Here is a 26988-nt window from a genome sequence, read left to right on the forward strand (position 1 = left end):
ACTCTATCTTTATTGTAAGGTTACATTAACAGAATCTTGAAAGTCTGAAAGTACAGTACAGTGCAAAAGTTTTAGGAGGTGTGAAAAAATGCTATAAAGTAAGAATGCTTTCAAAAATATATATTGTAATTGTTTATCAATTTACAAAATAGAAAGTGAGTGAACAGAAGAAAAACTCAAATCAAATCAATATTTGGTGTGACCACCCTTTGCCTTCAAAACAGCATCAATTCTTCTAGGTACACTTGCACACAGTTTTTGAAGGAACTCAGCAGGTACATTGTTCCAAACATCCTGGAGAACTACCACAGATCTCCTGTGGATGTAGTCTGCCTCAAATCCTTCTGTCTCTTCATGTAATCCCAGACAGACTTGATGATGATCAGGGCTCTGTGGGGACCAAACCATCACTTCCAGGACTCCTTGTTCTTCTTGACGCTGAAGATAGTTCGTAATGACATTGGCTGTAAGTTTGGGGTCATTGTCCTGCTGCAGAAGAAATTTGGGGCCAATCACATGCCTCCCTGATGGTATAGCATATACGTATCTGCCTGTATTTCTCAGCATTGAGGACACCACTGATCCTGACCAAATCTCCATTTGCAGAAATGCAGCCCCAAACTTGCAAGGAACCTCCACCACGCTTCACTGTTGCCTGCAGACACTCAGTATTGTACCGCTCTCCAGCAAACAAACTGCCTCCTTCTGCAGCCAAATATTTCAAATTTTGACTCGTCAGTCCAGAGCACATGCTGCCATTTTTCTGCACCCCAGTTCCTATGTTGTCATGCATAGTTGAGTCACTTAGCCTTGTTTCCACATCAGAGGTATGGCTTTTTGGCTGCAATTCTTCCATGAAAACCACTTCTGCCCAGTAGACGGGTGTACCTGGGTCCCACTGGTTTCTGCCAGTTCTGTGCTGATGGCACTGCTGGACATCTTCCAATGTCAAAGGGAAGTAAGTATGATGTGTCTTTCATCTGCTGCATTAAGGTTCCTTGGCCAACCACTGAGTCTACGGTCCTCAGCATTGCCCGTTTCTTTGTGCTTCTTCAAAAGAGCTTGAACAGCACTTCTTGAAATCCCCGTCTGCTTTGAAAATTTTGCCTGGGAGAGACCTTGCTGATGCAGTAGAACTACCTTGTGTCTTGTTGCTGTGCTCAGTCTTGCCATGGTGTATGACCTGTGACATGAAACTCTCTTCCACAATCTCACCTCAGTAGCAGAGTTTGGCTGTTCCTCACCCAGTTTTAACCCTCCTACACAGCTGTTTCTGTTTCGGTTAATGACTGTGTTTCAATCTACATATGAAATTGATGATCATTAGCATCTGCTTGGTATAATTGGTTAATCATACACCCGACTCTAATCCTACAAGTTCCCTGACTTTGTGCAAGTGTACAAAGTATGCAAGTGTAAGAATTGATGCTGGTTTGAAGCCAAAGGATAGTCATACCAAATATTGATTTGATTTAGATTTTTCTTCTGTTTGCTCACTTTGCATTTTTTAAATTGATAAACATAAACAATTACAATATATATTTTTGGAAGCATTCTTATTTTTCAGCATTTTTTCACACCTGCCTAAAACTTTTGCACAGTACTGTACATCTCGCCTTTACAGCCCCAGAAACTAGGGAGGGTCCCTTCTGAGATGTTTGCCAAGCTCCCATTCCTTCTCCAGGCTCAGCTGCCTCTTATCTGTGTTACCTAGTCTGTGGCTCATTCTCCAAGGTCATTCCCTCATACCATTACATGATATGGGTTTTCCTCTCTCCAGACCTCCTTGCTTAGCTATCTTCTTAACTGCCCCAGAGGGTGGAAAAAAACCTTGTAGAACAATATTTGAAAAGACTATAAATTCTCTTCGATAAGAGGTATTGGTCTGCTTCTTAAATCTTTAAAAAACATGTGTAAACATCAGTACATTTGTAAGGAAAAATATATGAATGATTTTAAATATCCTGCTGAGTCATTCCACCAGGTTAATGTGAAGTATTTGGGACTGACTTCTTGGATCTTGCACATACATTATTACCCATGTTGCTTTCTGTCCTATATATAAATAGATAAAGCTTACACTGATACTGTCTGGGTACGTACTTCCTATTTGTTCAAGTGGATTATTCTATATTTGGGGTGAAGTCCAAGCAAACTGGTTACTTTCTAAACTGATCAATAAATATACTAATTACATTGTAAAATGTTAGTGTTTAAAGTTTATAATTAAAACAAACTTCATCTTAGGGTAATCCACATTGCAGCCTAAGCTTTTTGTCTCCCATGATGCTTCCTGCTTTTTCTTAAGCCAATTTCAGAAATTCCAGTCTGGGTTGCAGTGGGCTGGCAATGGGGCTGGGCTGATGCTCATCCTGGACCACTGCAAGACCTGATTTTGCTTCTTGCCCTTCCCATCATTCAGAGAAGGTAAGCCTCACTGACTGGCTCCTGTGTAGACCAGTCTAGTAGTGCCTGCCTTTTCAGTTTAGAGATTGCTGTCCCCTCACTAGTGTCTTACCTTTGCTTTCTCAAGTTTACACAGATGGATCCCCTTACCTCATCCCTTCCCACATTATCTCATTTGATACCTCTGCAGACCTTTAATATTTATATTCTTTATAGTACTATGGTGGCTCCAATGCTACAATAACCAAAAGCAATAAGGAACAGGATGTTCTTTGCTTTCTACTTTTCTCTGTAGTCCATGGAAGCTTTGTAGCAAGGTAGAGCTGACCATTTAGCTTCATGGAAACAAAGTGGCAATGTTTCTATTAACAATTTAATGAAATAAAGGGGAAGGAAGCTTTGCAGTACTATGGACAAGAGGTGGGAAAGCAAGGGAGGCATGCTTCATCCAAATGTGCAGAAACCAAAGGAGCACTCACTGGGAGATGTAAGGGTTGAGTGAAGCATGAACTTCTAGGGTTGAAGATAGTTCATTGACTTAATGGGCCATCACTGGATCCACTGCAAGGTTATTTTTAAAAATCCAGCAACTGCCAACCAGCAGAGAACATAACATAACTGCCCAGCAGGCCAGGACAACGTTGCTGCCCAGGGCAGAAATCAGCTGCTGGGAAGGAGGGACATGCCAGGCAGTGCGGGCAATTGGAGCTGGGGCTGCTACTAGAATGGAATATAGCGGTGGAGACCTTAGATTCTGAAGGACTTAAGATGGATCGAATCAGAAAGCTGCAGTTTTGAGTCAAAGCTGGAAAACATGGGCGTGGGGTGCATTAGCAATGGGCTGGGAGTGGGAGGACAGTGTCATTCAATCCTACAGTCAGGAAGTAGTGAGCAGCCCACACTGGCAATGGGCCAGGCAGAAAGTGTGGATCTGCCTAATGCACTGCATTTGCTATTTTTTTCCTTAACTTCAGTTCATATATTTTGTAAACTTATTCAGTTGCATTAGTTTCTATAGAAACCTTTTTATTTTAAAATCAGCATGTAAGCATGTCATAATAGCAAGTCATACCCTGCCTTTCACCTATAAATACCACTCACATTTCTTACATATTAAATCCTTAAATCCAATAAATAGAAACACCAACCAAAGATCAAACCTCTTATCCTCTTTTCAGAACTGTGCAAAGTTCCATGGGTGTAGAACTTATCTGAGTTCAGTTTCCTTTGGAGGAGTCACTGAAGGCTGACAATGTTTTGTAATACTGAATTACATGGCTGCTATCCCAACAAAGCCAAATCCACTCTCTCTCACTGGATCCTTAGAAAGAAGCACACACACATGCACACCCAAGGTTTATCAAGTTAGAAATGAGCTCCCTTCCTATCTCTCTACCCCTAGTCTCAAACTAGTGCCTCTTCTTAGATTATCTTCTCCTCCTCTGATTCATTTTTTTTCCTATTCAAAACCTACTAGATGAGTCTTGTGCAAGAAACAGTAGTACAACACATTGGGTTACCACAATATCTTGGGCTACTAACACTCCATCAGGTATTGACTTGGGCTAGGCATGTAGTCAACTAAAAGTTTAGGTGGGCCACCAGATAAGGAAAGAGAAAAGAAAAGAGGAAGATAAGAAGACCGTGTACAAGTAGTCCTTGTTTAGAAATTACAATTGGAACTGGCAACTTGGTTATTAAGTGAAGTAGTCGCTAAGTGAAACTGTGACTGTGCTTACAACCTTACTTCAGCTTTCCTTTGCTTTACAGACCTGCTAAGGTCATAAATGCGAGGATTGGTTGCAAAGTTACTTTTTCATCACCATTGTAACTGCGAATGGTTGCTAACGAGGCAGTCACTAAACAAGGACTACCTGTACTTAATCTCTTAAAGACAATTTCAGTAGCTATTTTTCATTGTAAAGTATTACAGGGCTGCAGACCCACCAAACCCACCCTGGAACAGGTCTGATTGAGTGTAGTGATCCTTTTACTTAGAGTTGTACTAGCAAGCCCTTAGCAATACAGCCATAATATTGGGCTGCCATACCATAAGGGTGCCTCCTTTCTACTGTATATTGCCTGTGCAACTCTGTTTTCTCTCAACTCATCTCTACCTAGTATGGCTATTTCTAGCTGAAAGATCCCCCAGTTCCTCTACAGTTAAAATTGTAGAGAATTCAGTCAAGATAAAACTTACGTAAAGTTAACATGAAATTTGGCTTTGAAAATGTAGACTTGCAAATATGTTGAAGGAGACACACACTTTTGACAAAGATAAGTTAAAACCAGCAGAGCTAGACATTTCTTGCCATTACAGGTAGTCCCTGAGTTAGGACCATTCATTCAGCAACTGTTCAAAGTTACGACAGTGCTGAACTAAGAGATTTAAAACTAGTCCTCGAAGTTCTGGCCATTGCAACACCCCCGCGATCATGTAAACAAAATTTGGGCGCCTGGCAACCAGTTCATGCTTACGCCCAGTTGCAGTGTCCCTCAGTCACATGATTACCATTTGCAACCTTCCCTGCTGGCCTCCCCCAAGCAAAATCAATGGGAAGCTGTCAAGGAAGGTCACAAGTTGCTGGATAAGTCTCTCCCCAACCTTTCTTCGCTCGCACGGACCACACCCTCCTTCCCCAGCCTCCCTGTGCTTGCACACACATATGCACGCACCCCATGCCCTCTTTCCTTGGCCTCCCTATGCTCATACACATGCACCCCACACCCTCTTTCCCCAACCTCCCTGTGATTGCATACATTGCATCCTGCACCCTCATTCCCTGGCCTTTCTGAGCTTGCACTGCACCAAGTGCCCTCTCCCCCAAGTCATGCATGGCCTACACTGAGCCTCCTAGGGCCACCCCACCCCCTTGCAGCACCCCTGCACTCCTTACCTGAGACTTCCTCCACTCCCTGCTTATCAACCCACACATCTTGGGTTACAGTGACAACCGGGACTGCCTGGATTGCCCTCACTAAGTGATGCAGTCACATGACATCATGCTTTATGACCGCATCGTTTAGCGACAGCAATCCCAGTCCCAATTGCAGTCATAACTCAAGGACTACTTGTGCCTGAACTACTGTTTCCACATAAAGATACTTTTTTTTTACCTTGCTTTTGTCTTTCACTCAACAGGGAACAGGGAACAGGAACTGGTGGTAACAGAGAAGTGAAAAGCAGTTCCCTCAGTGTCTCATAAACTACTTTATCCAGGTATCACCTTTTGGTAAGTATGCTATAATCAAATTCACTTTACATGACAGTGCCACTCAAGTACATACTATAGAACAGGGGTCCCCAAACTCTTCAGCTCATCAACCCCTTCATGAAGTTTCAGATTGTTCATTGACACCCCCCCCAAGATTTATTATATGAAAATTATTTAATAAATACTACTTTAATAGTACTATGAATAACAACAACAACATCAACCCCTTGGATAGTCACATTGACCCTTGGGGGACAACATTGACCACTTTGGAGAACCCTGCTATAGAACATTGGCAGTTCTGATTGTCTGGGTATGGCTTTGTCAATCTACTCATAGCCAGCACTTCAGATCCTCCATTTGTTGAATTGGGCCATAAAGTCAATTCCAGAAGTCTGTGTCTGTGTCATACCTGAAGCTTTGGCTGGAATCAAAATTATGTGGCCAGATTATAGTTTTTAATTATTTCAAGGTAACTGTTTCACATGCATAATGGTTACTGAACTGTATATGTATGTGAAATGTGGATGAATCTGGTAAAGCAAGCAAATAAAATTAGACTGTATAAGAGAGTTTATTGTGTAGGTGTTCACTCATCAGTGCTGAGTCATATGCAAAACTATTTCTGGTGATCCAGAATTTAACAGAATGGTATCTCAATTTAGTGCATACCCTAAAATTCAAACTAAAGAATTAGACTGTGGTTCAGGTCATGATGTAATAGGTCGTACCCTCTCTATATGCATGTGCAGTATCATTGTAAAAAATGCATGAGACCTCTGGGAAGATCTTTAATGGAGTAAAAGGTAGCTAGATAAGTGAAATATTGTATTCAGCATGTCCATATTCCTCAAGTGACAGGACATTTTAGAGGCAACCTTCTATATTTTATTGCAAAGAGATAGAATTGAAGGGCTATGATGGTTCTGCAGTATTATCAAATTGGGCACAGGGAAATAGGAAAACATCCAATGGAGGATGTTTAGCTTCTCTAGAAGCAAACTATGTGCAGTGAGAATCCTTCCAAGTTTTTATTGCTAACTAAATGCAGTCTTTCCAATTATTATCTCCTTTGTTAGTTCCCCTTTTTCCTCCTCAGATCCTACATGGTAAGATATTGTTATTAGCCAGGAGACATCAGCCATGAAAAGATTATCTTCATATCTTGCCTGGTCATAGCAATACAATATAACAATACTTTATGAACTGTAGTTTCTCCAAAATTCATATTGGATTGTGACATGCACATATTTCATTTCATATGATTTATTTATGTGTTAAATTTGTATCTTCTGGAGTCATGTGAGGTAGCAAGTCACTAACTATTGCACAAGTATGATTTGGAATGAATGATTGTGTAACTGCTGCTAGTGGTATGGGCTGGATTAACATACCCCAATTCTTGAAGTTAAAAAGAAATGTTTAAGTAATAGGGTTTCTTTTTCTTTTCCTATCAGGAAATCATGAACTATCTAGTCATATAATATAAAATACCAGATTCTTTGGTTTCAGTGGCATTTGTTCAAAATGTGTTCAAAAGCCCAGTGTGAGAAATCAAGATGTGTTTTATGTGTGAATGTTTACATCATGTAAAAGATGGATATGTAGCAAGCAACATTATGCCCTGTAGGATTTTCAGCACTTTGATTGTGAGCCCAGATAGATGTGCTGAGTCTTGCTGAAATTATTTTAAAAGTTCATTTATTATTCAGTTCACTTGCTGTCAGAGCCAAGAGGTAAAGCCTTGAGCTGTTTTTCTGGAACATTGTTCTTCAGTACAGCCTGATAAAAATGGATTTGGAGCAGACGACTACAAGGAATGGGGGAAGGAGAGGAAACGTGTAAGAGTTTTCACATCGGAAAGAGCACAATCACTGCACTTCCTTAACAATTCCCAGCCCTGTTCATCCCTTCTTGGAATCGGCGTCGTGATTTTTCGGGTACCCTTTCTAAACACTAGCTTCACCTACGTGCCCTCTGCTGCTTCCTAACCTCGCGTCTTCTTAAACGTACCATTTTTATCAGAACAAAGCCCCGCAAATGGTTCCGCCGGGAACTATATGGGGGCCGTCTGTGTGCCATTGCGAAAGACACACGCTATTGAAGCCGACCCACAGAACAGCTGCATCTGAAACTCAATGAGAGTTGCCTTCCAGCTTCTGTCACTGGAGGCAATACGGCGCTGGGAAAGGAGCGGCATACAGGCTGCTCCAATTAACCCGGTACGCCATTTGCGCAATCTACCCTTCCAGTTGGTTTTCTACGCAGGAGAGAGGAGGTGTTCGTCTTTGTGAATCCGATGCTGCACTGCGGCGCTGCTTCCCGTCAACCAACCTCTCCTCCTCCCCCTCCTCTGCTCTGGGCCCACCTCCCTTGTTCGTTGTGATTGGCTACTCCGCCAAAGTCTCTGCCGGCGATTGGAAGCCGGCTTGTTGAGGAGGGCTTAGCTGCACGCTGTGTAATAAAGTTAGTGGGGCTGTCTCAGTACGCATTAGAAGCGGCGGCGAGTTGGTCCGATCTATATGGAGGTGACGGAGGGAAGTGCTCGGTGGCTGCTGTGGTGATTCAGAGATCCGTCCTGCCGTTCGTTCTCTCCCCCTTCCCTCTCCCAGCCCCGATCCCCGGCTCCCTCTCCCCCTCCCTTTTCTCGCCTCTTCCCAGCCCTCGCCGCCGGTCCCGGGGACGCTGACGAGGCTCTAGGGAAGGTGAGGAAATGGCAGCCGTTGGCTAAGATGATAATCGGGGGTAGAGTCGACGACGCTGGTTCTGCTTGGACTTAGGAATATTTGAGGCGAGTGACGAGCGAAGGCGGCTGAGGAAGAATCGGCAGCTGGTATGCAAAATGGCGGCTACCTAAAATCGCGGCCATCTTGTCCTCGGTTCTGCACGTTCGCCGAGCCATAAAATGGCGGCCGACACCGGTCTTTGCTCAGCCGGCGTCTGAGGAGAGACGGAAGCGGCCGATTAACGCGTGAAGGTCGTGGCTGTAGTACAATCGAGTCCGGTGTCGAGATACTCCGATTCTTACGTTGCCTTTTTCCCCCCCTCGTGGCTGGACGAATAGAGAATTTACTGTTTTTCACCGATGGCTCCCATTATTCCATGGGAAAGGGAGAGAAAAGTGCATCTGGCCTCTAAGTGGAATAGTTGTATCAATTTCGGCTCCACCGCTCTCCGCCCCGCCCGGGAAACTTGCAACCATACCGCATCTCCGTTCCTGGGGGCTGGATAGCCGGCGACTGCGGGTCGGGCTGTGAACCAAGAACAAAGGCTGGGCCTAGTGTCGGGGGTGCGCCTGAGCCTGGAGTCGGGCGGTGCCCAGTGGCGGGTAGGAAGGGATCGAGAGTGGCCTAGGGATGATGCTTGGAGCAGGCTAGAGCCTGTTCGAGGATCCGCGGAATTAAACGGAGAGTTTTCTTGGGTCTTTTGTTCGGCTGCGACACGCCATCTCGCCCGCCTTGCAAGGTAGATCGGTGGCGGGAAGAATAAGAACCATGGATGTTGCAGATGTGGTGGTCCTCGGTAGGACTGGACCTCTTGTGTTTTTAGTTTAGTTGGAAGAGGTCTCATTAAAGCAGATAGAGCTGCAATTTGAAGACTTAAGTTTGATACAAATAGGATCCTTCCTGAAAAAGTGTGTGTGTGTTGGCTTCCGCTTTCTTTGCTATCAGAAATCCTGACTGTTGATGTTGGAAGTGTTATCAATATTGGGTTGAATTTCATCAAATTACATATGTTTGTTGATCAGGTTTATAAGTACATGCTATGTTGGGCAGCAAAATATTATATGCCCTATTGTGGATTTTTTTTAACATAGGTAATAGACAATTCAGATTTTGGTTATGTACAGCATTTCTTGTGAAATACTTTAAATGTATATAATATTTAAGTCCTTCATGGATATATTATGTGGAGTTAGCAGGAGACAAGGTTGACTGGGGAGATGCAGATGTGGAAGGAACTTGGGCTTAGATGCCAAGTAAGATTCTTGGCAATTCCAGAGTGGCAAATTGTATGAGATTCCAGGAAATTATAATTATTTAGACTCTGAATACCAAAATCTTTAGGAAACTATTTCAGTTTTAGTCTTGGGGGGTTAGTATTATTGGAGCCTTAATCAAAAACTTACATTATAAACTCTTGCCTTTTAGGTTTTGTTTTTCCCTATCCTGTCAATTTATTATTCTTTTGAAGATTCTTCATTGCCAAGCCGCCAAAGTGGAGAGTGCGATTGCAGAAGGGGGTGCTTCTCGTTTCAGGTAAGTAAAACTTTTTGACAGTGAAACAAATGGGAAGACAGAGCATCTCTGTCTGAAGAGAATTTTCTTAGCCCTCTGCCTGAAGAGAATTTTCTTAGCCTTTTAAGAATTTCTTCAGTTAGTCATAAATAATAAAATTAAGTACATGCCTTAGCATGTGTATTCCACTAATACAGGAAATTCTGGTAACAGAGTTTCTAAGCAGATTATATATTAAAATGGAACAAACAAGTGTTTCCTGTGTATTTGTAGTATCCTTCATGAAGATTATGTCCTTCATAGAGACTTGAGAATAGAATAGAACTTTATCTGTTTTAACATCATATAAAGAATACTAGTTGATTCAGATAAATGATCTGGCTACCAGAAAATAGTAACTTGTCCAGAAGGAAAGAACTAATTCTCTGGGAAGTTTTGTATCACAAATCATTAGGTTGTTTACAAAATAGTTCTGGTTGAACTACAAAATCTTGCTTTCCTGCATGCAAAACAGAAATTCTTTAACAGTTATTCTTTATTTCTAGTGCTTCTTCGGGCGGAGGAGGAGGTAGGGGTGCGCTTCAGCACTATCCCAAGACTGCCGGCAACAGGTAAATTGGCATGCTAACTGAAGAGCTGTCTTGGCTATTATATGAATTTCTGATGCATGCTTTAATTTATAAAGTTAAATTCCATTGTAAGTAAGTGATAAATTGAAGGACTGTATGAAACTAATCAGTGATCAGTGTTTTGTTCTTTTAACTACTTCATGTCTTAGTATTTTTAGGTTTTTGTCTAGTACTCGTTTATTTCTAATGGGGCATGCATGAAAGCAAGAATGTTTCAAAGGGGCTGTGTCCCAGTGGAATGAAATTCAAGGCATTTTGAGTATTCCACAATAGGGAACAGTTGAAATTCAAAACAGCTTCCTTGCTTCCTCATTTCTGTCTTAGGACCGCAAGCATAAGTGTATGGTAATCCATGCTGAGTCCTACTTACCAGCCAAACTCCAGGTATGCAGCAGTCATTGGTCTAGTGTAATTTCTGATGCAGAGTTATGTGGCCTGAGAGCCATTGCATCCTATCTGGCCAACGCATATCAATGACTCTGAATGTTTGGATAGCTGCTGGTTGACTATAGACTGAGGAAAGAGAGTTCAGGCACCCTCCAGTAGTAGGTCAATAAAGTTAAGCAGAAGGAGATTAGCCTTGAGGAAGATCAACTGTTCCAGCAAATCAGCATTTGAGATGAATTATAGGATGTCACCTATCCTAAAGAACTTCCCATCACATTAGAATTTTGGTTGGAGGATGTGTTACATGCCATTAAGCAATCTTTGCCCAGTCTGGTCAGATCCGCATATTAGCCACCCAACCATCTGCACACTAAAAGAGTACAGAATGTTGTACTTTGGAGGAGGAGCCAGCAGGTGTCTTGCTCATCCTTGATAAGCCAATAGTTTCTCCTCCCCCCCAGTGTGCCAAGGAGAACCTAGTGCTAGAACTAGGCCCTTAGCTGGTATTGCTGGAAATAATGCAAGTGCTAAACATTCCAATATGCTACTGGCTGTACCTAGTCTCTTCCTTCTGAGCCATCACTGCAGTGAGAAAGCCTCTTTACCTTGGGAGGTTACTGACAATTACCTTCCCTGTCTAGCATATAGGTACCATTAGTAAAAGGACTTCAGGTAGTGCACGGTGCCTGCTCTCAGTATGCTTTGCCGCCTTTTGAGTCAAATTTATCCTGGAGCTTAGCCATTCAGAAAAAACAAATGAGCTGTGCTTATAGGGAATGGAATAGAGGATTGCTTGAACAGGCAGCAGTGGATTAGTCCATTAATATCAGTTTTGCAAGTCTACCTGTGTTTTCCACAAAGTAGAAGTCCAGAGATTCCTTAATCTTTGAACATGTAATTAACTGAATCTTCCCCACCCTCTTCCCTTCAACTCGATCCAACCAGTGAGAGCAGAGATGGAATCTGCCTGCACTCCAAACTATTCTCCATAATTTGGAGAATTAAAAACATGCAAATTGTGGAATATTTGAATACTCAAAATGATAATTAACTATCCCACTTTATCTCAAATTTGGAACAAAATGCCAGAGCACAGGGGTGTCTTCTAAATTCATAATACTTGAAATGGTGGTTCCATATATGGAATGCTCCAAGCTCACTGTGTTTTAATTGCTGTTTTAATTCATTGTTAACTATGTTATATTTTGTTATCTTTGCTATATGGTGGGGCTTTTTTTTTTTTACTTCTGGTGAGAATTTTTAGCTGAAAGAACTGTAAGAGAATTGTTCGAATGAATTCAAAGCTTCATATTTCTGCAACAGAATCCAAATATGAATGATATGCAATTAAATAATGGCTATAAAAAGATTTGGGTTACTAAAATTTCAGGCATTATTGGGGTTACAGATTTGAAAACAAGTTTGAAAACAACGGGTTCAACTTCAGTTTATATGGGAACATACTGTAGGACATAACAAATGGATGTTCTTTTTCTAAAATAAAGCGAGTTCCTGGGGAAAACCCCAGGGCAAAACGCTCAGAAATGGATTCCTTCACGAAGCACTAGACGAGATGACGACTCCGCAAATGACAAAGAACGACATGATGCAATCTTCAGGAAAGTAAGAGGGTAAGTTTTGAGGTAACAGAATAACTCTTACGATGTAATTGTGAGTGGAATTTTATAATCCAAGAATTGTCTGGTTGATTCCGATCTGAGGCAAAATACGTACTTGTTTTCCCAGCCATTAATTTCCAATTGATATATTCTTTGTTACAAGGCCATGGTTACTAAAGGTGTTCTTGAGCCCTCTTTGGGAGCAGGATATAAGGAGCCTGCATGGTATAGTGACTAAGAAGGAAGATTGGACATGGATATAGTCTGGTTCAAATCCTCTCTTAGCTATGGAAACTCACTGGTGGCTTTGGGCCAGTCACTCTGTACATCTAAAAACATTGTTAATGGAGATAAAATGAAAGGTTCAATAAATAATGTGAGATGTTCTTTCTGGATGCTAAATCTGGTCCATTAGACTTGTGACTAAGGAAGCTGTGTTCAGCCCACATTGAATTGCATATGTGGCCTTAAGAATGCTTGATAGCCATTCTTAAATTTGTGATTCTAGGCAGAAGTAAAAAAAAACACCAAGTTTATTAAGCTTCTGTATTTTATTCACTTGGATTATGTTTTTGGGTTGAATTAGCATAGTCTAGGCCAGGAGTGAGGAATTAATGGTCATCCAGATGTTGAATTATAGTTCTCAGAATTCATCACTGTTTGTGCTGATAGACCCATTGGACTCTTGACGCCAGTGCCTGCATTGCTTAACATTTTCTCATGTATTTCCTGACTGCTGTGAATCTAGTGTCAAGGTTTTGCATTTTTACTGTGTCCTGCATTCTCTTGCTTTTCACCTTGTATTTGACACCCATTGTTTATTCAGACTCCTACTTTTTATGGCTTTACCTATTCTATCTCATTGTTTAGTCATCCTATCTCTGTATATTATTCTCCATCTATCCTCTTTCCCCTTTGCAGTACCTGTAATTCAGTTCTTCATAGCTTGGTTTTGTCAGAGGGCTCCTCATGCTAGGCATTTCCTACCTTAATACCTTTATTTATTTGTTTATCCCCCCCCCATGAGTTCTCCACTTGTCATTCTCTCAGGTTTCATTTTTTTTCCTTTAGTTTGCTTAACACCTTTGTTTCAGCATCCTTGTTTCTTAGTTTTCTGGGACCTACTCAGCCTGTACTAGTGTATTGTTTTAATTGTTGCCAAACTGACACTTATAAACGGCTTTTAAAGAATATGGTCTATAATCTACATAAATTTCTGAGTAACCAGTTACACAATTAGCCATTTAGAGTCAGGCTTAATTTCCAACAGATTAAAATTAAAAGCTGCTTGCAATTTAAGATTAATACTGACAAAAGGTTTTATAAGTTAAACTGCAATAAACAAGTCAAATCTTGACTAAGACCTGATGTCCTTGTTTTCTTTTCCTTTAGCATACTAAATAAGCTTACTCCTGAAAAGTTTGACAAGCTATGCCTTGAGCTCCTCAATGTGGGTGTAGAGTCTAAGCTCATTCTAAAGGGGATCATACTGCTGGTAAGAGAACATGAATTTATTAGAAAAATACTGTTTTAATAAAAATTATATGGTATGTCAGGTATAATTTGTTCAGTGTTCTTAAAATGTACAGTTTACAGGGTTGCTTAATATTCAGTGTACTGTGAATATGGACATTATACGAGTTGTAGTACAGAAAAGAGGAACTTAGAGAATGAATGATTCTCAAATACTGCACCATCTAGAGACATTCTTTTCTATGTATACTTGTAAGATTACATAAGTCAATTGTGCTTTCTCTTGTATTATTGATAAAGTTGTGGAAATTTCTAAGTGTAAGAGGATACTATCTCTTAGCAAATAGTATTTCTCTGATGTGGGCTGAGGGAAAATGCTGGGCTGGTGTATTTCAGGTGTTCATGATTGTTCAAATAACCATCAACCAGATTCCAAGTTATATAGAAATCAAACATGGAGATGCAGCTTACTTTCCACTATTGTGACTGTTAAAACACATTTGATTTTTTTTAAACGGCCATCAGTACAAGGTAGATTAATGAAATTGTCTCATGTTACATAATTGTTTAGAGGAAAAGCAGGAGAAGGAATCTTAACTACATAGTATTTAAATAAGCTTTTGTACTGCATAGTTGTCATTATTAACTTTTTCATTCCTGTGAACTTCTGAAATTCCAATAAAACTGGATAGGATTACCTGAGATCATTTGAAAGTGCAGCTTTTAAATATTATACAACTTCCACATAATTCATGAAGTCTCTGCTCTCTTAGATCGTAGACAAAGCCCTTGAAGAGCCAAAGTATAGCTCGCTATATGCTCAACTATGTCTGCGACTGGCAGAAGATGCACCCAACTTTGATGGCCCATCCACAGAGAGTCATCCAGGACAGAAGCAAAGCACAGTGAGTATAATTTTCTTTTGAACTAAGGCTCTTATGAGAATTGGTATTTAAGAATGACAAGACATTAAATGTTTGCATTCTAAATCCTAGACATTCAGACGCCTCTTAATTTCTAAACTTCAAGATGAATTTGAAAACCGAACCAGAAATGTTGATAGTAAGTTTTCAAAATACTAGATAATTCTTGATTTGCTTGTGTTTTGTGACAGTAGAGCAGCATCTAATATGTACTTATCTCTATTTTTAGTCTATGATAAGCAAGATGGCCCCCTCCTCCCAGAGGAGGAGGAACAGAGAGCCATTGCTAAGATCAAGATGCTGGGAAACATCAAATTCATTGGAGAACTTGGCAAGCTTGATCTTATTCATGAATCTATCCTTCATAAGTGCATCAAAACAGTAAGTAGTGTTTTTTAAAATTTTTACTATGTAAACTTCTTTGAGATCATAGCTGGTAATGTTGTACTTTGGAAAATGATTAAGTGGTACCTGCTGGTGAATATGTGGTGGACAAACATTTTTAGCAATAAATTTCCTAAAGCAGAAGTTTTTCTGTCTTTTTGCCTTCAGAGTACTATTTCCACATTGCCTAGCACCTTAAGGAAAACGTGTACATCTGTTTCAGAAATCTAGGCAAGTTGTAGGAAATTCCAGGTCATGTTATTGCCAACGTAAAGCACAGGCCAGAACTGAAGGGTCCTTATTACCTTATGGGTAGTTTCATGTGGTTGGATCTCTTATGAGAAGGTTGCTAATCAAAGTTGCCAATTCTGTTGATGTTCTTTTTGAGGAATCCCTAATACTTTCCAAGAGATTCTACAGATGGAATCTAATGTTGGATTCGTTACACGCTAGGCTGAAATGGAATTTGTTTGGGCCTAGCTTCTTAAGTGAAAGCAGCATTTTTCTGCTACCTGTGTTTTGCTACCTGGATGTATGATTTAATGTTATTGTACATCCATGTTACTAATACACATCTGGTGAAAATAAGTTGTAAAAAGGCAGTAAAAATCTTCCATTTATTCTATCATTTCAAATTACCCAGCTTTTGGAAAAGAAGAAGAGAGTCCAACTCAAGGATATGGGGGAGGATTTGGAGTGCCTCTGTCAGATAATGAGGACAGTAGGACCTAGACTAGACCATGCAAAAGCCAAGGTAAGCTGTATAAATACATTTCTGTATTTATGCTATTAATGTTCATCTTTCTGTGCTAGGCTATTGTAGATAAAAGATTGTAGTTCTTCAACATTTTTAACAGCTAGTTTTAATGGAACTTTTAATTAGCAAATAAAAATAAGAGCTATTGTACATATTTTTTTAAAGTTTGTTCTTTGTGATAAGCTATCAGCTTGCCAAACACAATGATTTTTTTTTAACAGTCCTTAATGGATCAGTACTTTGCCCGTATGCGCTCCTTGATGATGAGTAAGGAATTGCCGGCAAGGATTCGTTTCCTGCTGCAGGTAAGAGTATAAAATTGCTTACTGTGACAATTCTAGCATATGCCCTGAGGTTAATGTTCTTCTGTTTTATCCTTGAAGGATACTGTGGAGTTGAGAGAACACAATTGGGTTCCTCGCAAAGCTTTTCTTGACAATGGACCAAAGACTATCAATCAAATCCGTCAAGATGCTGTGAAAGTAAGTATTTCACTGGATGTAAATTTAGCTGTATGGCTCATTAACAGGCATTAATGTGTATTAGGAAGTGCTGCTTTTAATTTGATTTCCAACAAACTTTCTTTTTAAGGATCTGGGAGTTTTTATTCCTCCTCCTTTGTCTCAAGGAATGAGAAGTGACTTCTTTCTGGAGGGACCGTTTATGCCACCCAGGATGAAACTTGACAGGGATCCACTTGGAGGGCTTGCTGATATGTTTGGACAAATGCCTGGTAATTACTGTTATGTCAATAAGGAAGTGGAACTGTTTTTTACTTTCTTTAAACACGTTGATAAAGATATCCTGAGTTGTATATCCTCTTGTTTTTTTATGAATTCAGGTAGCGGAATTGGTACTGGTCCAGGAGTTATTCAAGATAGATTTTCACCTACCATGGGGCGACATCGGTCAAATCAACTTTTCAATGGCCATGGGGGTCACCTCATGGCTCCTGTTCAATCCCACTTTGGAGAGCTAGGCAAATCCTTCTTGAAAAATCCAGTAAGTGGCTTTGATAGAAGCAGAAATACTATTTTTTTAATTTATAAAGTATACATGGCTGCCCATCATACATGCCATAATTCTGAGTGACTTCAAAGCAACAACAGTAAAACATAAGCAATAAAATATCAACATCCCCCTCCCAAAAGCACCCGGCACCCTCAAGCAACACTCCCTACTAATAACAGCAGTCATGTAAAACCACTGTTCCTTATCCTGTTTTTTGGAACACCACTAAGAAGGTCTACTCTCTGTGATTAGCCTTTAAATACTTGAAGACATATGTCTCCTCGCTTTCTTCTCCAGGTTAAACATACTCAGCACATCCATCTGTTCCATATAAGCTTTTTCTTCCAGCCTCTTAACCATTCTCAATTACTCTCCTTTTGACTCATTCTACAGTGGTACCTCGGGTCACGAACTTAATTCATTCCGCGACTCTGGTCGTGACCTGAATCAAATTTTCCCATAAGGTTCAATATAAATACGGTTAATCCATTCTGACCCCTACGAATTTGGTCGCCAACCGATTTTGGCCGCGACCCGAATCAAATTTTCCCATAAGGTTCAGTGTAAATACGGTTAATCCGTTCTGAGCCATATGTATTTTTTTTTAAAACCACAAAAACATGAAACAAAGTACAATACAGTACAGTACGAAGAGAGAGAACACTAACCTTGCTCGAGGTGACTTCTGGCGTGGAGGACAGGAAGGCGGGTGGGGAGGCGGTTATTGTTTGGAGGGAGAGTCCCCCTCCCTACAGGAAGCCATGACCACGTGTCATGGCAGGGGAAATGGCTGCGGATCCTGTTCGTCACCCGATGCGGAGTTCGCGAACAGAAGCAAAGTTTTGTGAACGGTGCTGTTCATGGCCCGAATTGTTCGTGAACAGAAGCATTCGTGACCTGAGGTACCACTGTAGTTTGTATTTTTGGAAGGATACTGACAGTACCAAGAAAAAGATGCAGTATTCTAGCTGTGGTCTAACTAACACAGAATAGAATGAAATAATTACTTCTCTTGATCTGACACTGCACTTCTATTAATGCAACCTAAAATTGTTTTGTTTTTCTTGCAGCTGCATTATGCTGTTAGCTCTTACTCCTCTTGTACTTTACCACTCAAATATACTGTGTATTACTGTTGCCCAGTATGGTCTCCCCCATCTTATACTTGCGTTCTGGATTTTCCATACCAAGATGTACTTTACATTTGTTCTTGCTGAAATTCATCTTGTTAGTTTCTGTCCATTGTTCCATCGTGTCAAATCCTCTTGAATCTTGATACTGTTCTCTAAGTATTTATGTTATTATCCACAAACTTGATAACCACATTTTGTTCTTTTTAACCCATCTTATAAGTCATCCATGTTGAACAGTACAGAGCCTGGAATACTCTTCCATATGTTCAGCTAGTTCTATATCCATCTAATGGTAACAGACAGCCTACATTTTGTCATTTGGGGTTCTTGGTGAGTTGTTGTTCAGTCATTAAGTTGTGTCAGACTCTTCGTGACCCCATAAACCATATCGCGCCAGGCCTTCCTGTCCTTCACTGCCTCCCTGAGTTTGCTCAGTTTCATGCTCATTGCTTCAGTGATGCTATCTAACCATCTCATTCTCTGCCATTCTCTTCTCCTTTTGCCTTCAATCTTTCCCAGCATCAGGGTCTTTTCCAAGGAGTCCTCTCTTCACATTAGGTGACCAAAGTACCTGAGCTTGAGCTTCATTATCAATCCTTCCAATGAGCAATCAGGGTTGATTTCCTTTAAGATTGACTGGTTTGACCTCCTAGCAGTCCAGGGGACTCTCAAGAATCTTCTCCAGCACCACAGTTCAAAGGCATCAATTCTTCGGCACTCAGCCTTCTTTATGGTCCAGCTCTCACAGCCATACATTACTACTGGAAAAACCATAGCTCTGACTATGCGGATCTTTGTTGGCAAGGTGATGTCTCTGCTTTTTAATATGCTATCTAGGTTTGCCATAGCTTTCCTCCCAAGGAGCAAGCGTCTTTTAATTTCATGGCTGCAGTCTCTGTCTGCGGTGATCTTGGAGCCCAAATAAATGAAGTCTGTTACTGCTTCCATTTCTACCCCTTCTATTTGCCAGGAATTGATGGGTCCAGATGCCATGATCTTAGTTTTTTTAATGTTGAGTTTCAAGCCAGCTTTCGCACTCTCCTCTTTCACCCTAATCAAGAGGCTCTTTAGTTCTTCTTCACTTTCTGCCATTAGGGTGGTATCGTCTGCATATCTGAGGTTGTTGATGATTCTCCCTGCAATCTTAATTCCGGCTTGTGATTCTTCCAGCCTGGCATTTCTCATGATGTACTCTGCATATAAGTTAAATAAGCAGGGTGACAGTATACAGCCTTATCGTACTCCTTTCCCTATTTTGAACCAATCGGTTGTTCCATGATCGGTTCTAACTGTTGCTTCTTGGCCCGCATACAGATTTCTCAGAAGACAGGTAAGATGGTCTGGTATCCCTGTAGTCAAGTAAACAATAGAGAAAAATCAGATTGCTTTGGCATGACTTGTTCTTTCATACTCATGCTGGCTCTTGCCAAGTGATGCATTGTTTTCTAAATACTTAAAAGTCAACTGCTTAATATTCTGTTCCAGAGTTTTACGCAGTATCAGCAGTGAGTTCACAGATCTCTTGTCACCTGGGTCCTCTTTCTTCCTACATTTGCCCTTCACTAGTCTTTTGGCATTACAGCCATCTTATATACTTACTCTAAAATGACATGGGCAGATTCTTTCAAGGCTCTTGAATGTAATCATCCTGGATACTCTAATTTGTTCATTATACCCTTCTTCCCCTTGCTCTGACATAACTGAAAAAAAACTTTTAGTTTTAGCATCCCTTGTGAGCTTAAATTACTTCTGCTTCTGGGGCCACAGCCTTTGACAGGGAGGAGTTTTGTTTTGTTTTTTAAAAAGCTCTTTCACGTAACAGCCCAGTGCTTCATAGTCTTCTAGTGGCTTCAATACTGTGTGTCATTTGTTCTCACCAGAATCAGTAAAAAAGAATATTTTTCAGTGGGCTTAAAGAGTCTTAAGACCTTTTCTGTATATCCCAAATGTTAGCCCCTGGAAGGCATCACATTTCTCTTGATAGGCCCACTAGCTCAAGAGGTAGCTGTTTTAGTCCCTCTCAGTAGGGAGTCTCAAATTACCATCACCTGTTGCTGCTGCTGCTGCTGCTGCTTCAAGGCAGGGACAGGAATCCTCCCTTTTGCAGAGCCTGTGTAGGTAGCCCTCTTTGGCCCCTGCGGCAGCTGCAGTTCATCCAGGAGTCCAGAAACAATATAATGGGGAGTCTGGAATCTGTTGTCAAACTCCAAAGAAACAAAGCTCTTTTTTACAAGCTTGGTCCTTTGTGTCACTTTCCTCCCTCTCTCCAACCTCTGCCTGGCTTTCTTTTCTCTTCTGGGGCCTTTGCACTATTGTCCTTCCTCAAGCGTTTTTCTTGTCCAATCCCATCTTTCCCAGCAGCTGAAGGGTGGGCTAGTTCACCTCTAGTATCTAGCTGCTCCGAAAAGGCAGTGTGTCTGCATTTGCTGCATGTATAGTTCCTGCCATCTTCTGGGAGGAAAACAAATATGGTACTCCTGTAAGCAACAAAACACTTTGTCCCCATATTGCGATTTTTTTAAGTGCCTCCCCAGCATCAGTAGCGCCTAGGAATCAGGGAGCAGAACTGATCAGTTGGTTCTGCCTTTCTGCCTCTCCTCTTTCCACAGGCAACTTCTCTTGCTACACTTCTGCTTAGAATACTTTCATCAGTTTCTAAAATTTAAAATAGGTGAAGAGAGTAAATTTTCATTATTTTCTTTTTTCATTATTTATATGAAAACCAAAGCATCAGTAGCAGCCCCCAGATACTGTAACTAATGCATCTTATTTATGAGCACTTCTATGATGTATTTGTTGGGACTGAGCCATAAACTGAAAATTAATACTTTGCCTTTTGATTAAATCATCTCCAAATCACCTTGCTTACAAGATAACTACTATTACTCTATTATGGTTAAGATGTTAGCTTACAGATAGACCCTTAGCCAAGGAACATCAGTGGACAACTTGGGGCCAATCACATTCTCTGAACCCAACCTACCTCACAGGGTTGTTGTGAGGAAAAATTGGAAGATGGAGCTCTTGATGGAAAGGTAGAATGTCAGTCTAACAACTAAATGAATAATCTTTTCATAATGGTAGAAGGAATTCTAACAAGATAAAAACATGCAATATAAATAGAATATATGAAAAATGTTTTTACGATAACATTGTAAAGTGCGAGAATATACACTGTGATAGTCTTTATTTTCTTTTCACTGTCTTGAAAACAGGGGCAAAGCCAACTATACCATAATCAAAATCAGGGACTTCTGTCTCAACAAGGACAGTCCAAGGATATGCCTCCACGTTTTTCTAAGAAGGGACAGCTTAATGCAGATGAGGTATGCCCTTGAAAAGGAATAGGATTAGGGTTTTTTTGTTTGTTTGTTTGTTTTTTAAAAAAAGCCCAATGATTATAACAAGACGCGTTATTACGAGGATCAGCACTGGAACTCTCCTTCTACCTTCCTGCTATTCACTTTTTCCCCAAATTATCTTTTCAACTTCACTCCTCTTCTTCTCTTTCTTTCCCCTTCCCTTCTTGGAGTTTCCAGTATCCTGTGAGCAAGATTATGAGATATGAGGGCTATCTCTTAATCATAAAGAAGGAGCTGTTGAAGTAATTTCAGATCCTGGATGGAGATATAAAAGACCATGATAAACTTGTCATAACTAATTCCATTCTCAAAAAAAAACAAACTGTTGCTATAATTTCTCAGCGCTTGGGGATAACATACAACCCTGCTCTGACTATGTGTAGTTTTCACTGCTACCGTAATAGAACCATACTCCAGATTTCTAATATCTAACTCTTTTTTATAGATTAGCCTGAGGCCTGCTCAGTGTTTTGTAGTAAACAAAAACCAAGTGCCAAAGCTTCAGCCCCAGATAACTATGATTCCTCCCAGTGCACAGCCACAACGTACTCAGACACCACCTCTGGGACAGGTAAATATTTATCAATAAATTGTTTTAATAAAACTTCCTAACAGATTATAGCAGTATTAATTACATAGGTTGCATTCTAGATAGCATATGGATTATTAAGGCATTACAATAATGGGGAGGGAACAATTAACTCCGTAGCCTAATTCCATTGCTGTGGCTGTATATTTGAGAATATTGTGTCCTACAGAGGCACTTCAGAGCATTGCAGCACATGTCTCCAGCAAGTCATTTTCTTCTATTTAAGAGTTCAGAAGAACAAATGCTTAGCAAGATCCTGGAATTCTGCAATATTTGCTTGTTTGGGAGTAAATCCAGGTAAACAGTGAGATTTGATTGGACAACTAAGTATTTAATAGCGTTTTTGCAGATTGTATGTGCTGAAGGGTGATAATGAAAGTGAAAGCCTTTGCTGGGCTATTCCAACACATGATTATTGTCAATTTGCCACAGTGCCAGTGAGCTCTACTAATTAAGAGTTGTTTGATTAAAAGGATGCTAAATGTTGCAATTTTTAAGATTCTTATGTTACTGTGAGTAAATATACCTTCTCTAAATTTTGGCCTATTTTTTTTTTAAGCCACCTCAACTTGGTCTCAAAACAAATCCGCCACTTATTCAGGAGAAGCCTGCAAAGACAAGTAAAAAGCCACCACCTTCTAAGGAAGAGTTGCTCAAGTTAACAGTAAGTTCAGTTAGTTTGCTCAGTAACTACAGTATGTGATACAGGTAGTCCTCAACTTATGACCATAATTGGGACTGGAACTTATGTCGCTAGTCAATGTGGTTGCTAAGTGAGTCATGCCCTTTTTTGCCATGATTGTTAAGCAAATCTGGCTTCCCCCCCATTGACTTTGCTTGTCGGAAGCCCCCTAGGAAGGTCACAAATGGCGATCATGTGACCCCAGGATGCTGCAACTGTTGTAAATACATGCCAGTTGCCAAGCACCCAAATTTTGATCACGTGACCTTGGGGATACTGCAGCAGTCATAAATGTGAGGACTAGCAGTAAGTCACTTTTTCAGCACTGTCATAACTTCAAACGGTCATTAAACATATGGCCATAAGTCAAGGACACCTGTACTATAAAGAATTAGGGGAAACAGAAAAACTTTCTCTCCTATTTTAGGAAACTGTTGTGACTGAATATTTGAACAATGGAAATGCCAATGATGCTGTCAACAGTGTGAGAGAAATGAGGGCACCAAAACATTTTCTTTCTGAGATGCTAAGCAAAATAATACTTCAGTCACTTGATCGATCAGATGAAGATAAAGAAAAAGCAAGTGCATTGATCAATTTACTTAAACAGGAAGGGATAGCTACTAGTGACAACTTCATGCAGGTAATGTATGTACATAGATATGTATATTCATAAGTGCAGTTTGATGGCTTTGCATTGTTTGATATCAGAACCAGACATGGAAGAATGTACTTAATGCTAGCAACTTTTTTTTCAGGCATTCCTAAATGTATTGGACCAGTGCCCTAAACTAGAGGTGGACATCCCTCTGGTAAAATCCTATCTAGCACAGTTTGCAGCTCGTGCCATAATTTCAGAACTAGTGAGCATCTCTGAACTAGCACAACCATTGGAAAGTGGCACCCATTTTCCCCTCTTCCTACTTTGCCTTCAGCAGTTAGCCAAGCTACAGGATCGTGAATGGCTAACAGAACTTTTCCAGCAGAGCAAAGTGAACATGCAAAAAATGCTGCCAGGTAAGGAACAAGAACATTGGTACATGGAGTGAATTATGAAGTAGATGACTAAACATAACAAATGTAGAGTTAGGAAATATGGTTAAATATTATGGACCTTTTAAAATGTTAGCTAAATCATGAATATCGTAGTATATTAGGTTGACAATTTTATATCTGCATGTTACAGAGATTGACCAGAATAAGGATCGTATGCTGGAGATATTGGAAGGGAAAGGACTTAGCTTCTTGTTTCCACTTCTGAAGCTGGAAAAGGAGCTACTGAAGCAAATAAAGTTGGACCCATCCCCTCAAGCAATCTATAAATGGATTAAAGACAACATTTCACCAAAACTACATGTAGATAAGGGATTTGTTAATATTTTGATGACCAGGTGAGAGATGCAACTGAAACCAGTTTGTTGAATATAATACATGAGCTAAATATGCTATAATACAAGCTGATTTTAGTAATGGTGGAGTTATTTCCCCATCCCATTATATACAGGTAGTCCCCGGGCTAAGAATGCCTGGTTTAAGGATGATTCATAGTTAGAACGAAGCCTATTGTAGCAAAATTTGAGTTAAATACATAATGGTTCAAGTTAATTGCACAATACTGCTTATACAGTATTATACAATACTGCTGTTCTGGCTTACGTACAAATTTGACTTAAGGATAGACCTTGGGAACGGAACTCATTCTTAAACTGGGACTACCTGTATTATGTATGTTAAGGGAAGAAATAACTCTTCCTTTGGCTTTTCTGTTGCTTTACATGGATGAGCATGTTAAACATAAACAATTTACACGATTTCCTTCCAATTCCTTCAGTTTCTTGCAGTATATTTCTAGTGAAGTAAACCCACCTAATGATGAACCAGATTCTTCATCTGCTCCTTCTAAAGAACAGTTGGAGCAAGAAAAACAGCTGCTTCTTTCCTTTAAGCCAGTTATGCAGAAATTCCTTCATGACCATGTTGATCTACAAGTGAGTGCCCTATATGCACTCCAAGTGCACTGCTACAACAACAATTTTCCAAAAGGTAAGAATAAAACCACCTCTCTCTCTCTCTCTCTCTCTCTCTCTCTGTTTCACAGTCATTTGATGTGACCATATGTGGGTGAAAGGGAATTCTAGCCAGATCTGTGGATAGCAGTTATCTGACAAAGGGAGGGTAGTGTTTCCTAACTGTTTCTATAGTCATAGGCTGATACTTTGGGTACAGATAGAAAAATGCTTATATAAATTGGTTTGTTTACAACCTTTTGTAGGACCAAGTGAAATGGCTGAATAGTAAATGTTAGTGCCACTGATGCTAAATAAATGGCCACCTTAAAATCGTGGTGCTTTCTAATAGCATGGAACACAAATCTTTCTGTATAAAAAAGCAGCATATTCTCTTTGTTACAGGCATGTTACTGCGCTTCTTTGTGCATTTCTATGATATGGAAATCATTGAAGAAGAAGCTTTTCTGGCATGGAAAGAAGATATTACTCAAGAGTTTCCAGGGAAAGGCAAAGCTTTGTTCCAGGTGAATTCCTCATTTGGGAAAACATAGAATATACTGTAAAAATCAGATTTCTGTGAAGTTTAAAAATAAGACCATGAGAATGTGCTTCATGTTTTCAGTAAGTTTTATACTGTTAATAGTGTGTAATGGTTTCAGATGTCGTTAATCTCAGATACATTTGAATTACATTTCCTCTTTTTTCTCATTCTAATAACAGTGTTTGGGTTTAATTGCAGGTAAACCAGTGGTTGACCTGGCTGGAAACAGCAGAGGAAGAAGAATCTGAAGAAGATGCTGACTAAACCAGCCAAAGCCTTAAATTGTGCAAACATACTGTTGCTATGATGTAACTGCATTTGACCTAACCACTGCGAAAACTCATTCCGCTGTAATGTTTTCACGATATTTAAAGCAGTAGCGGGTCAGTAGGACTTGCTTCTGCATAAGGGTTTTTGTAGTATGTCTTAATCATAGTCTACCATAAAAATATTTTAGAGTATCTTTAATGTTTAGATAACAGTGTATTAGCAGCATGCAATAATTACATCATAAGTTCAGAAGCAGTCTGTGTAAGGATCTTCTTTGATGCCAGTTACCATAGGCTGTTTGTTAGAAATCTGAATAGCAACACTGAATACTGTAGAAATGCACTTTGCTCAGTGTAATACTTGAGTTGTTGCAATATTTGATTATCCATTTGGTTGTTACAGAGAATCCTTAACTGTAATTGATGGTGGTTGCCGTAATAGTATATTGCCTGTATTTCTACCTCTAGTAATGGGCTTTATGTGCTAGATTTTAATATCTTTGAGCCTGGGCAAGTGCACAAGTCTTTTAAAAAGAAACATGGTTTACTTGCACAAAAATGATCAGTTTGAAGAGGTGGATAGATGCCCTTGGAAGTGGTCTTTGTGGGTGTGAAACAAAATGGTGAGAAACTGAATTGGTCCCTATTATAGTATTGGAATTAAGTCTACTTAATTTATCAAGACATGTTCATGCCCTGATTTTATATACTTGTATCTATCAATAAACATTGTGATACTTGAATGTTTGTTGAAATGGCTGCTCTTTATATTTTCTTTGAAAATAGATTCTGAAGCAGTAATTATGTGACTTTCCCTCAACCCCATTTAATTAGGTGTTATTTCCCAACTGTGAATTATGAAATCACCTGTCAAAATGTGATTCATATGTCAGAGTTATGATTCTCTTTGAGATCTATGTAAATCTGGATAATAGCTCTTGTGAAAGCGCTTGATATTTTTTGAATTCTTTATGAGGTCTTCTAAACCAGGGGAAGACAACTGAAAGAGCCAAGTGTCAAAAAGGTACATTGATAAGATTAGTTGTTTGCTGTTGTCCTCAAAATTTTTAAATATTCCCAGAAATTCTGTGAGCTCAGGTTCAAGTTCAGTGCATCTGGGGGGAAAAGGCTGCATAATGCTGTGTTAAGTTCTGCAGTCATGATTTTATGAATTGTAAGCCTTAGGGAGCAGTGTTAACATATTTTTTCCAAAATTATAAAATATGGCATCTGAAGAACTAGATTGAACTCTTAAGTAGCTTGCTATTTTCAGATACAAATAGGCACAGTTAAGAATCAATGCCAGATATTTTGTTTGCATTTATACTACCTTGAAAGAAAAGTATTACATTCCCTTCATC

The 26988-nt window shown here is 40.0% G+C and overlaps 1 protein-coding gene and 1 non-coding gene across 2 annotated transcripts; both read left to right on the top strand.

The window, feature by feature from the left end:
* The first annotated feature begins 7759 nt into the window (after positions 1–7759).
* EIF4G2 (eukaryotic translation initiation factor 4 gamma 2) lies at positions 7760–26370 on the top strand. The gene is made up of 23 exons (XM_088145093.1): positions 7760–7843; positions 8854–9086; positions 9773–9880; positions 10405–10470; positions 12381–12506; positions 13887–13989; positions 14741–14872; positions 14963–15029; positions 15120–15271; positions 15918–16028; positions 16253–16336; positions 16415–16513; positions 16623–16764; positions 16873–17033; positions 21391–21501; positions 21983–22108; positions 22686–22790; positions 23236–23451; positions 23567–23825; positions 23995–24199; positions 24640–24851; positions 25220–25341; positions 25557–26370. Exons 1-23 carry the CDS (start codon positions 7760–7762, stop codon positions 25620–25622), a joined length of 3090 nt encoding a protein of 1029 aa, XP_088001219.1. The 3' UTR covers positions 25623–26370.
* Positions 21563–21749, top strand: LOC112541759 (small nucleolar RNA SNORD97). The gene has a single exon (XR_003085715.1). It is a non-coding gene; the product is annotated as a small nucleolar RNA SNORD97 (small nucleolar RNA).
* Positions 26371–26988: the final 618 nt, after the last annotated feature.

This window comes from Python bivittatus, unplaced genomic scaffold (assembly GCF_059951505.1).
Source record: "Python bivittatus isolate LINGU-HERP-01145 unplaced genomic scaffold, Pbiv_v1 ctg000480_np1212, whole genome shotgun sequence".
Lineage (NCBI taxonomy): Eukaryota > Metazoa > Chordata > Lepidosauria > Squamata > Pythonidae > Python > Python bivittatus.

Excerpts from the sequence above, each read along its gene's own strand:
- EIF4G2 (XM_088145093.1), top strand. The coding sequence starts at position 7,760 with ATGAGAGTTGCCTTCCAGCTTCTGTCACTGGAGGCAATACGGCGCTGG. Across the intron at positions 12,507-13,886 it reads ATCTTCAGGAAAGTAAGAGG|CATACTAAATAAGCTTACTC; the intron begins GTAAGTTTTGAG and ends CTTTTCCTTTAG. Across the intron at positions 22,109-22,685 it reads AGACACCACCTCTGGGACAG|CCACCTCAACTTGGTCTCAA; the intron begins GTAAATATTTAT and ends TTTTTTTTTAAG.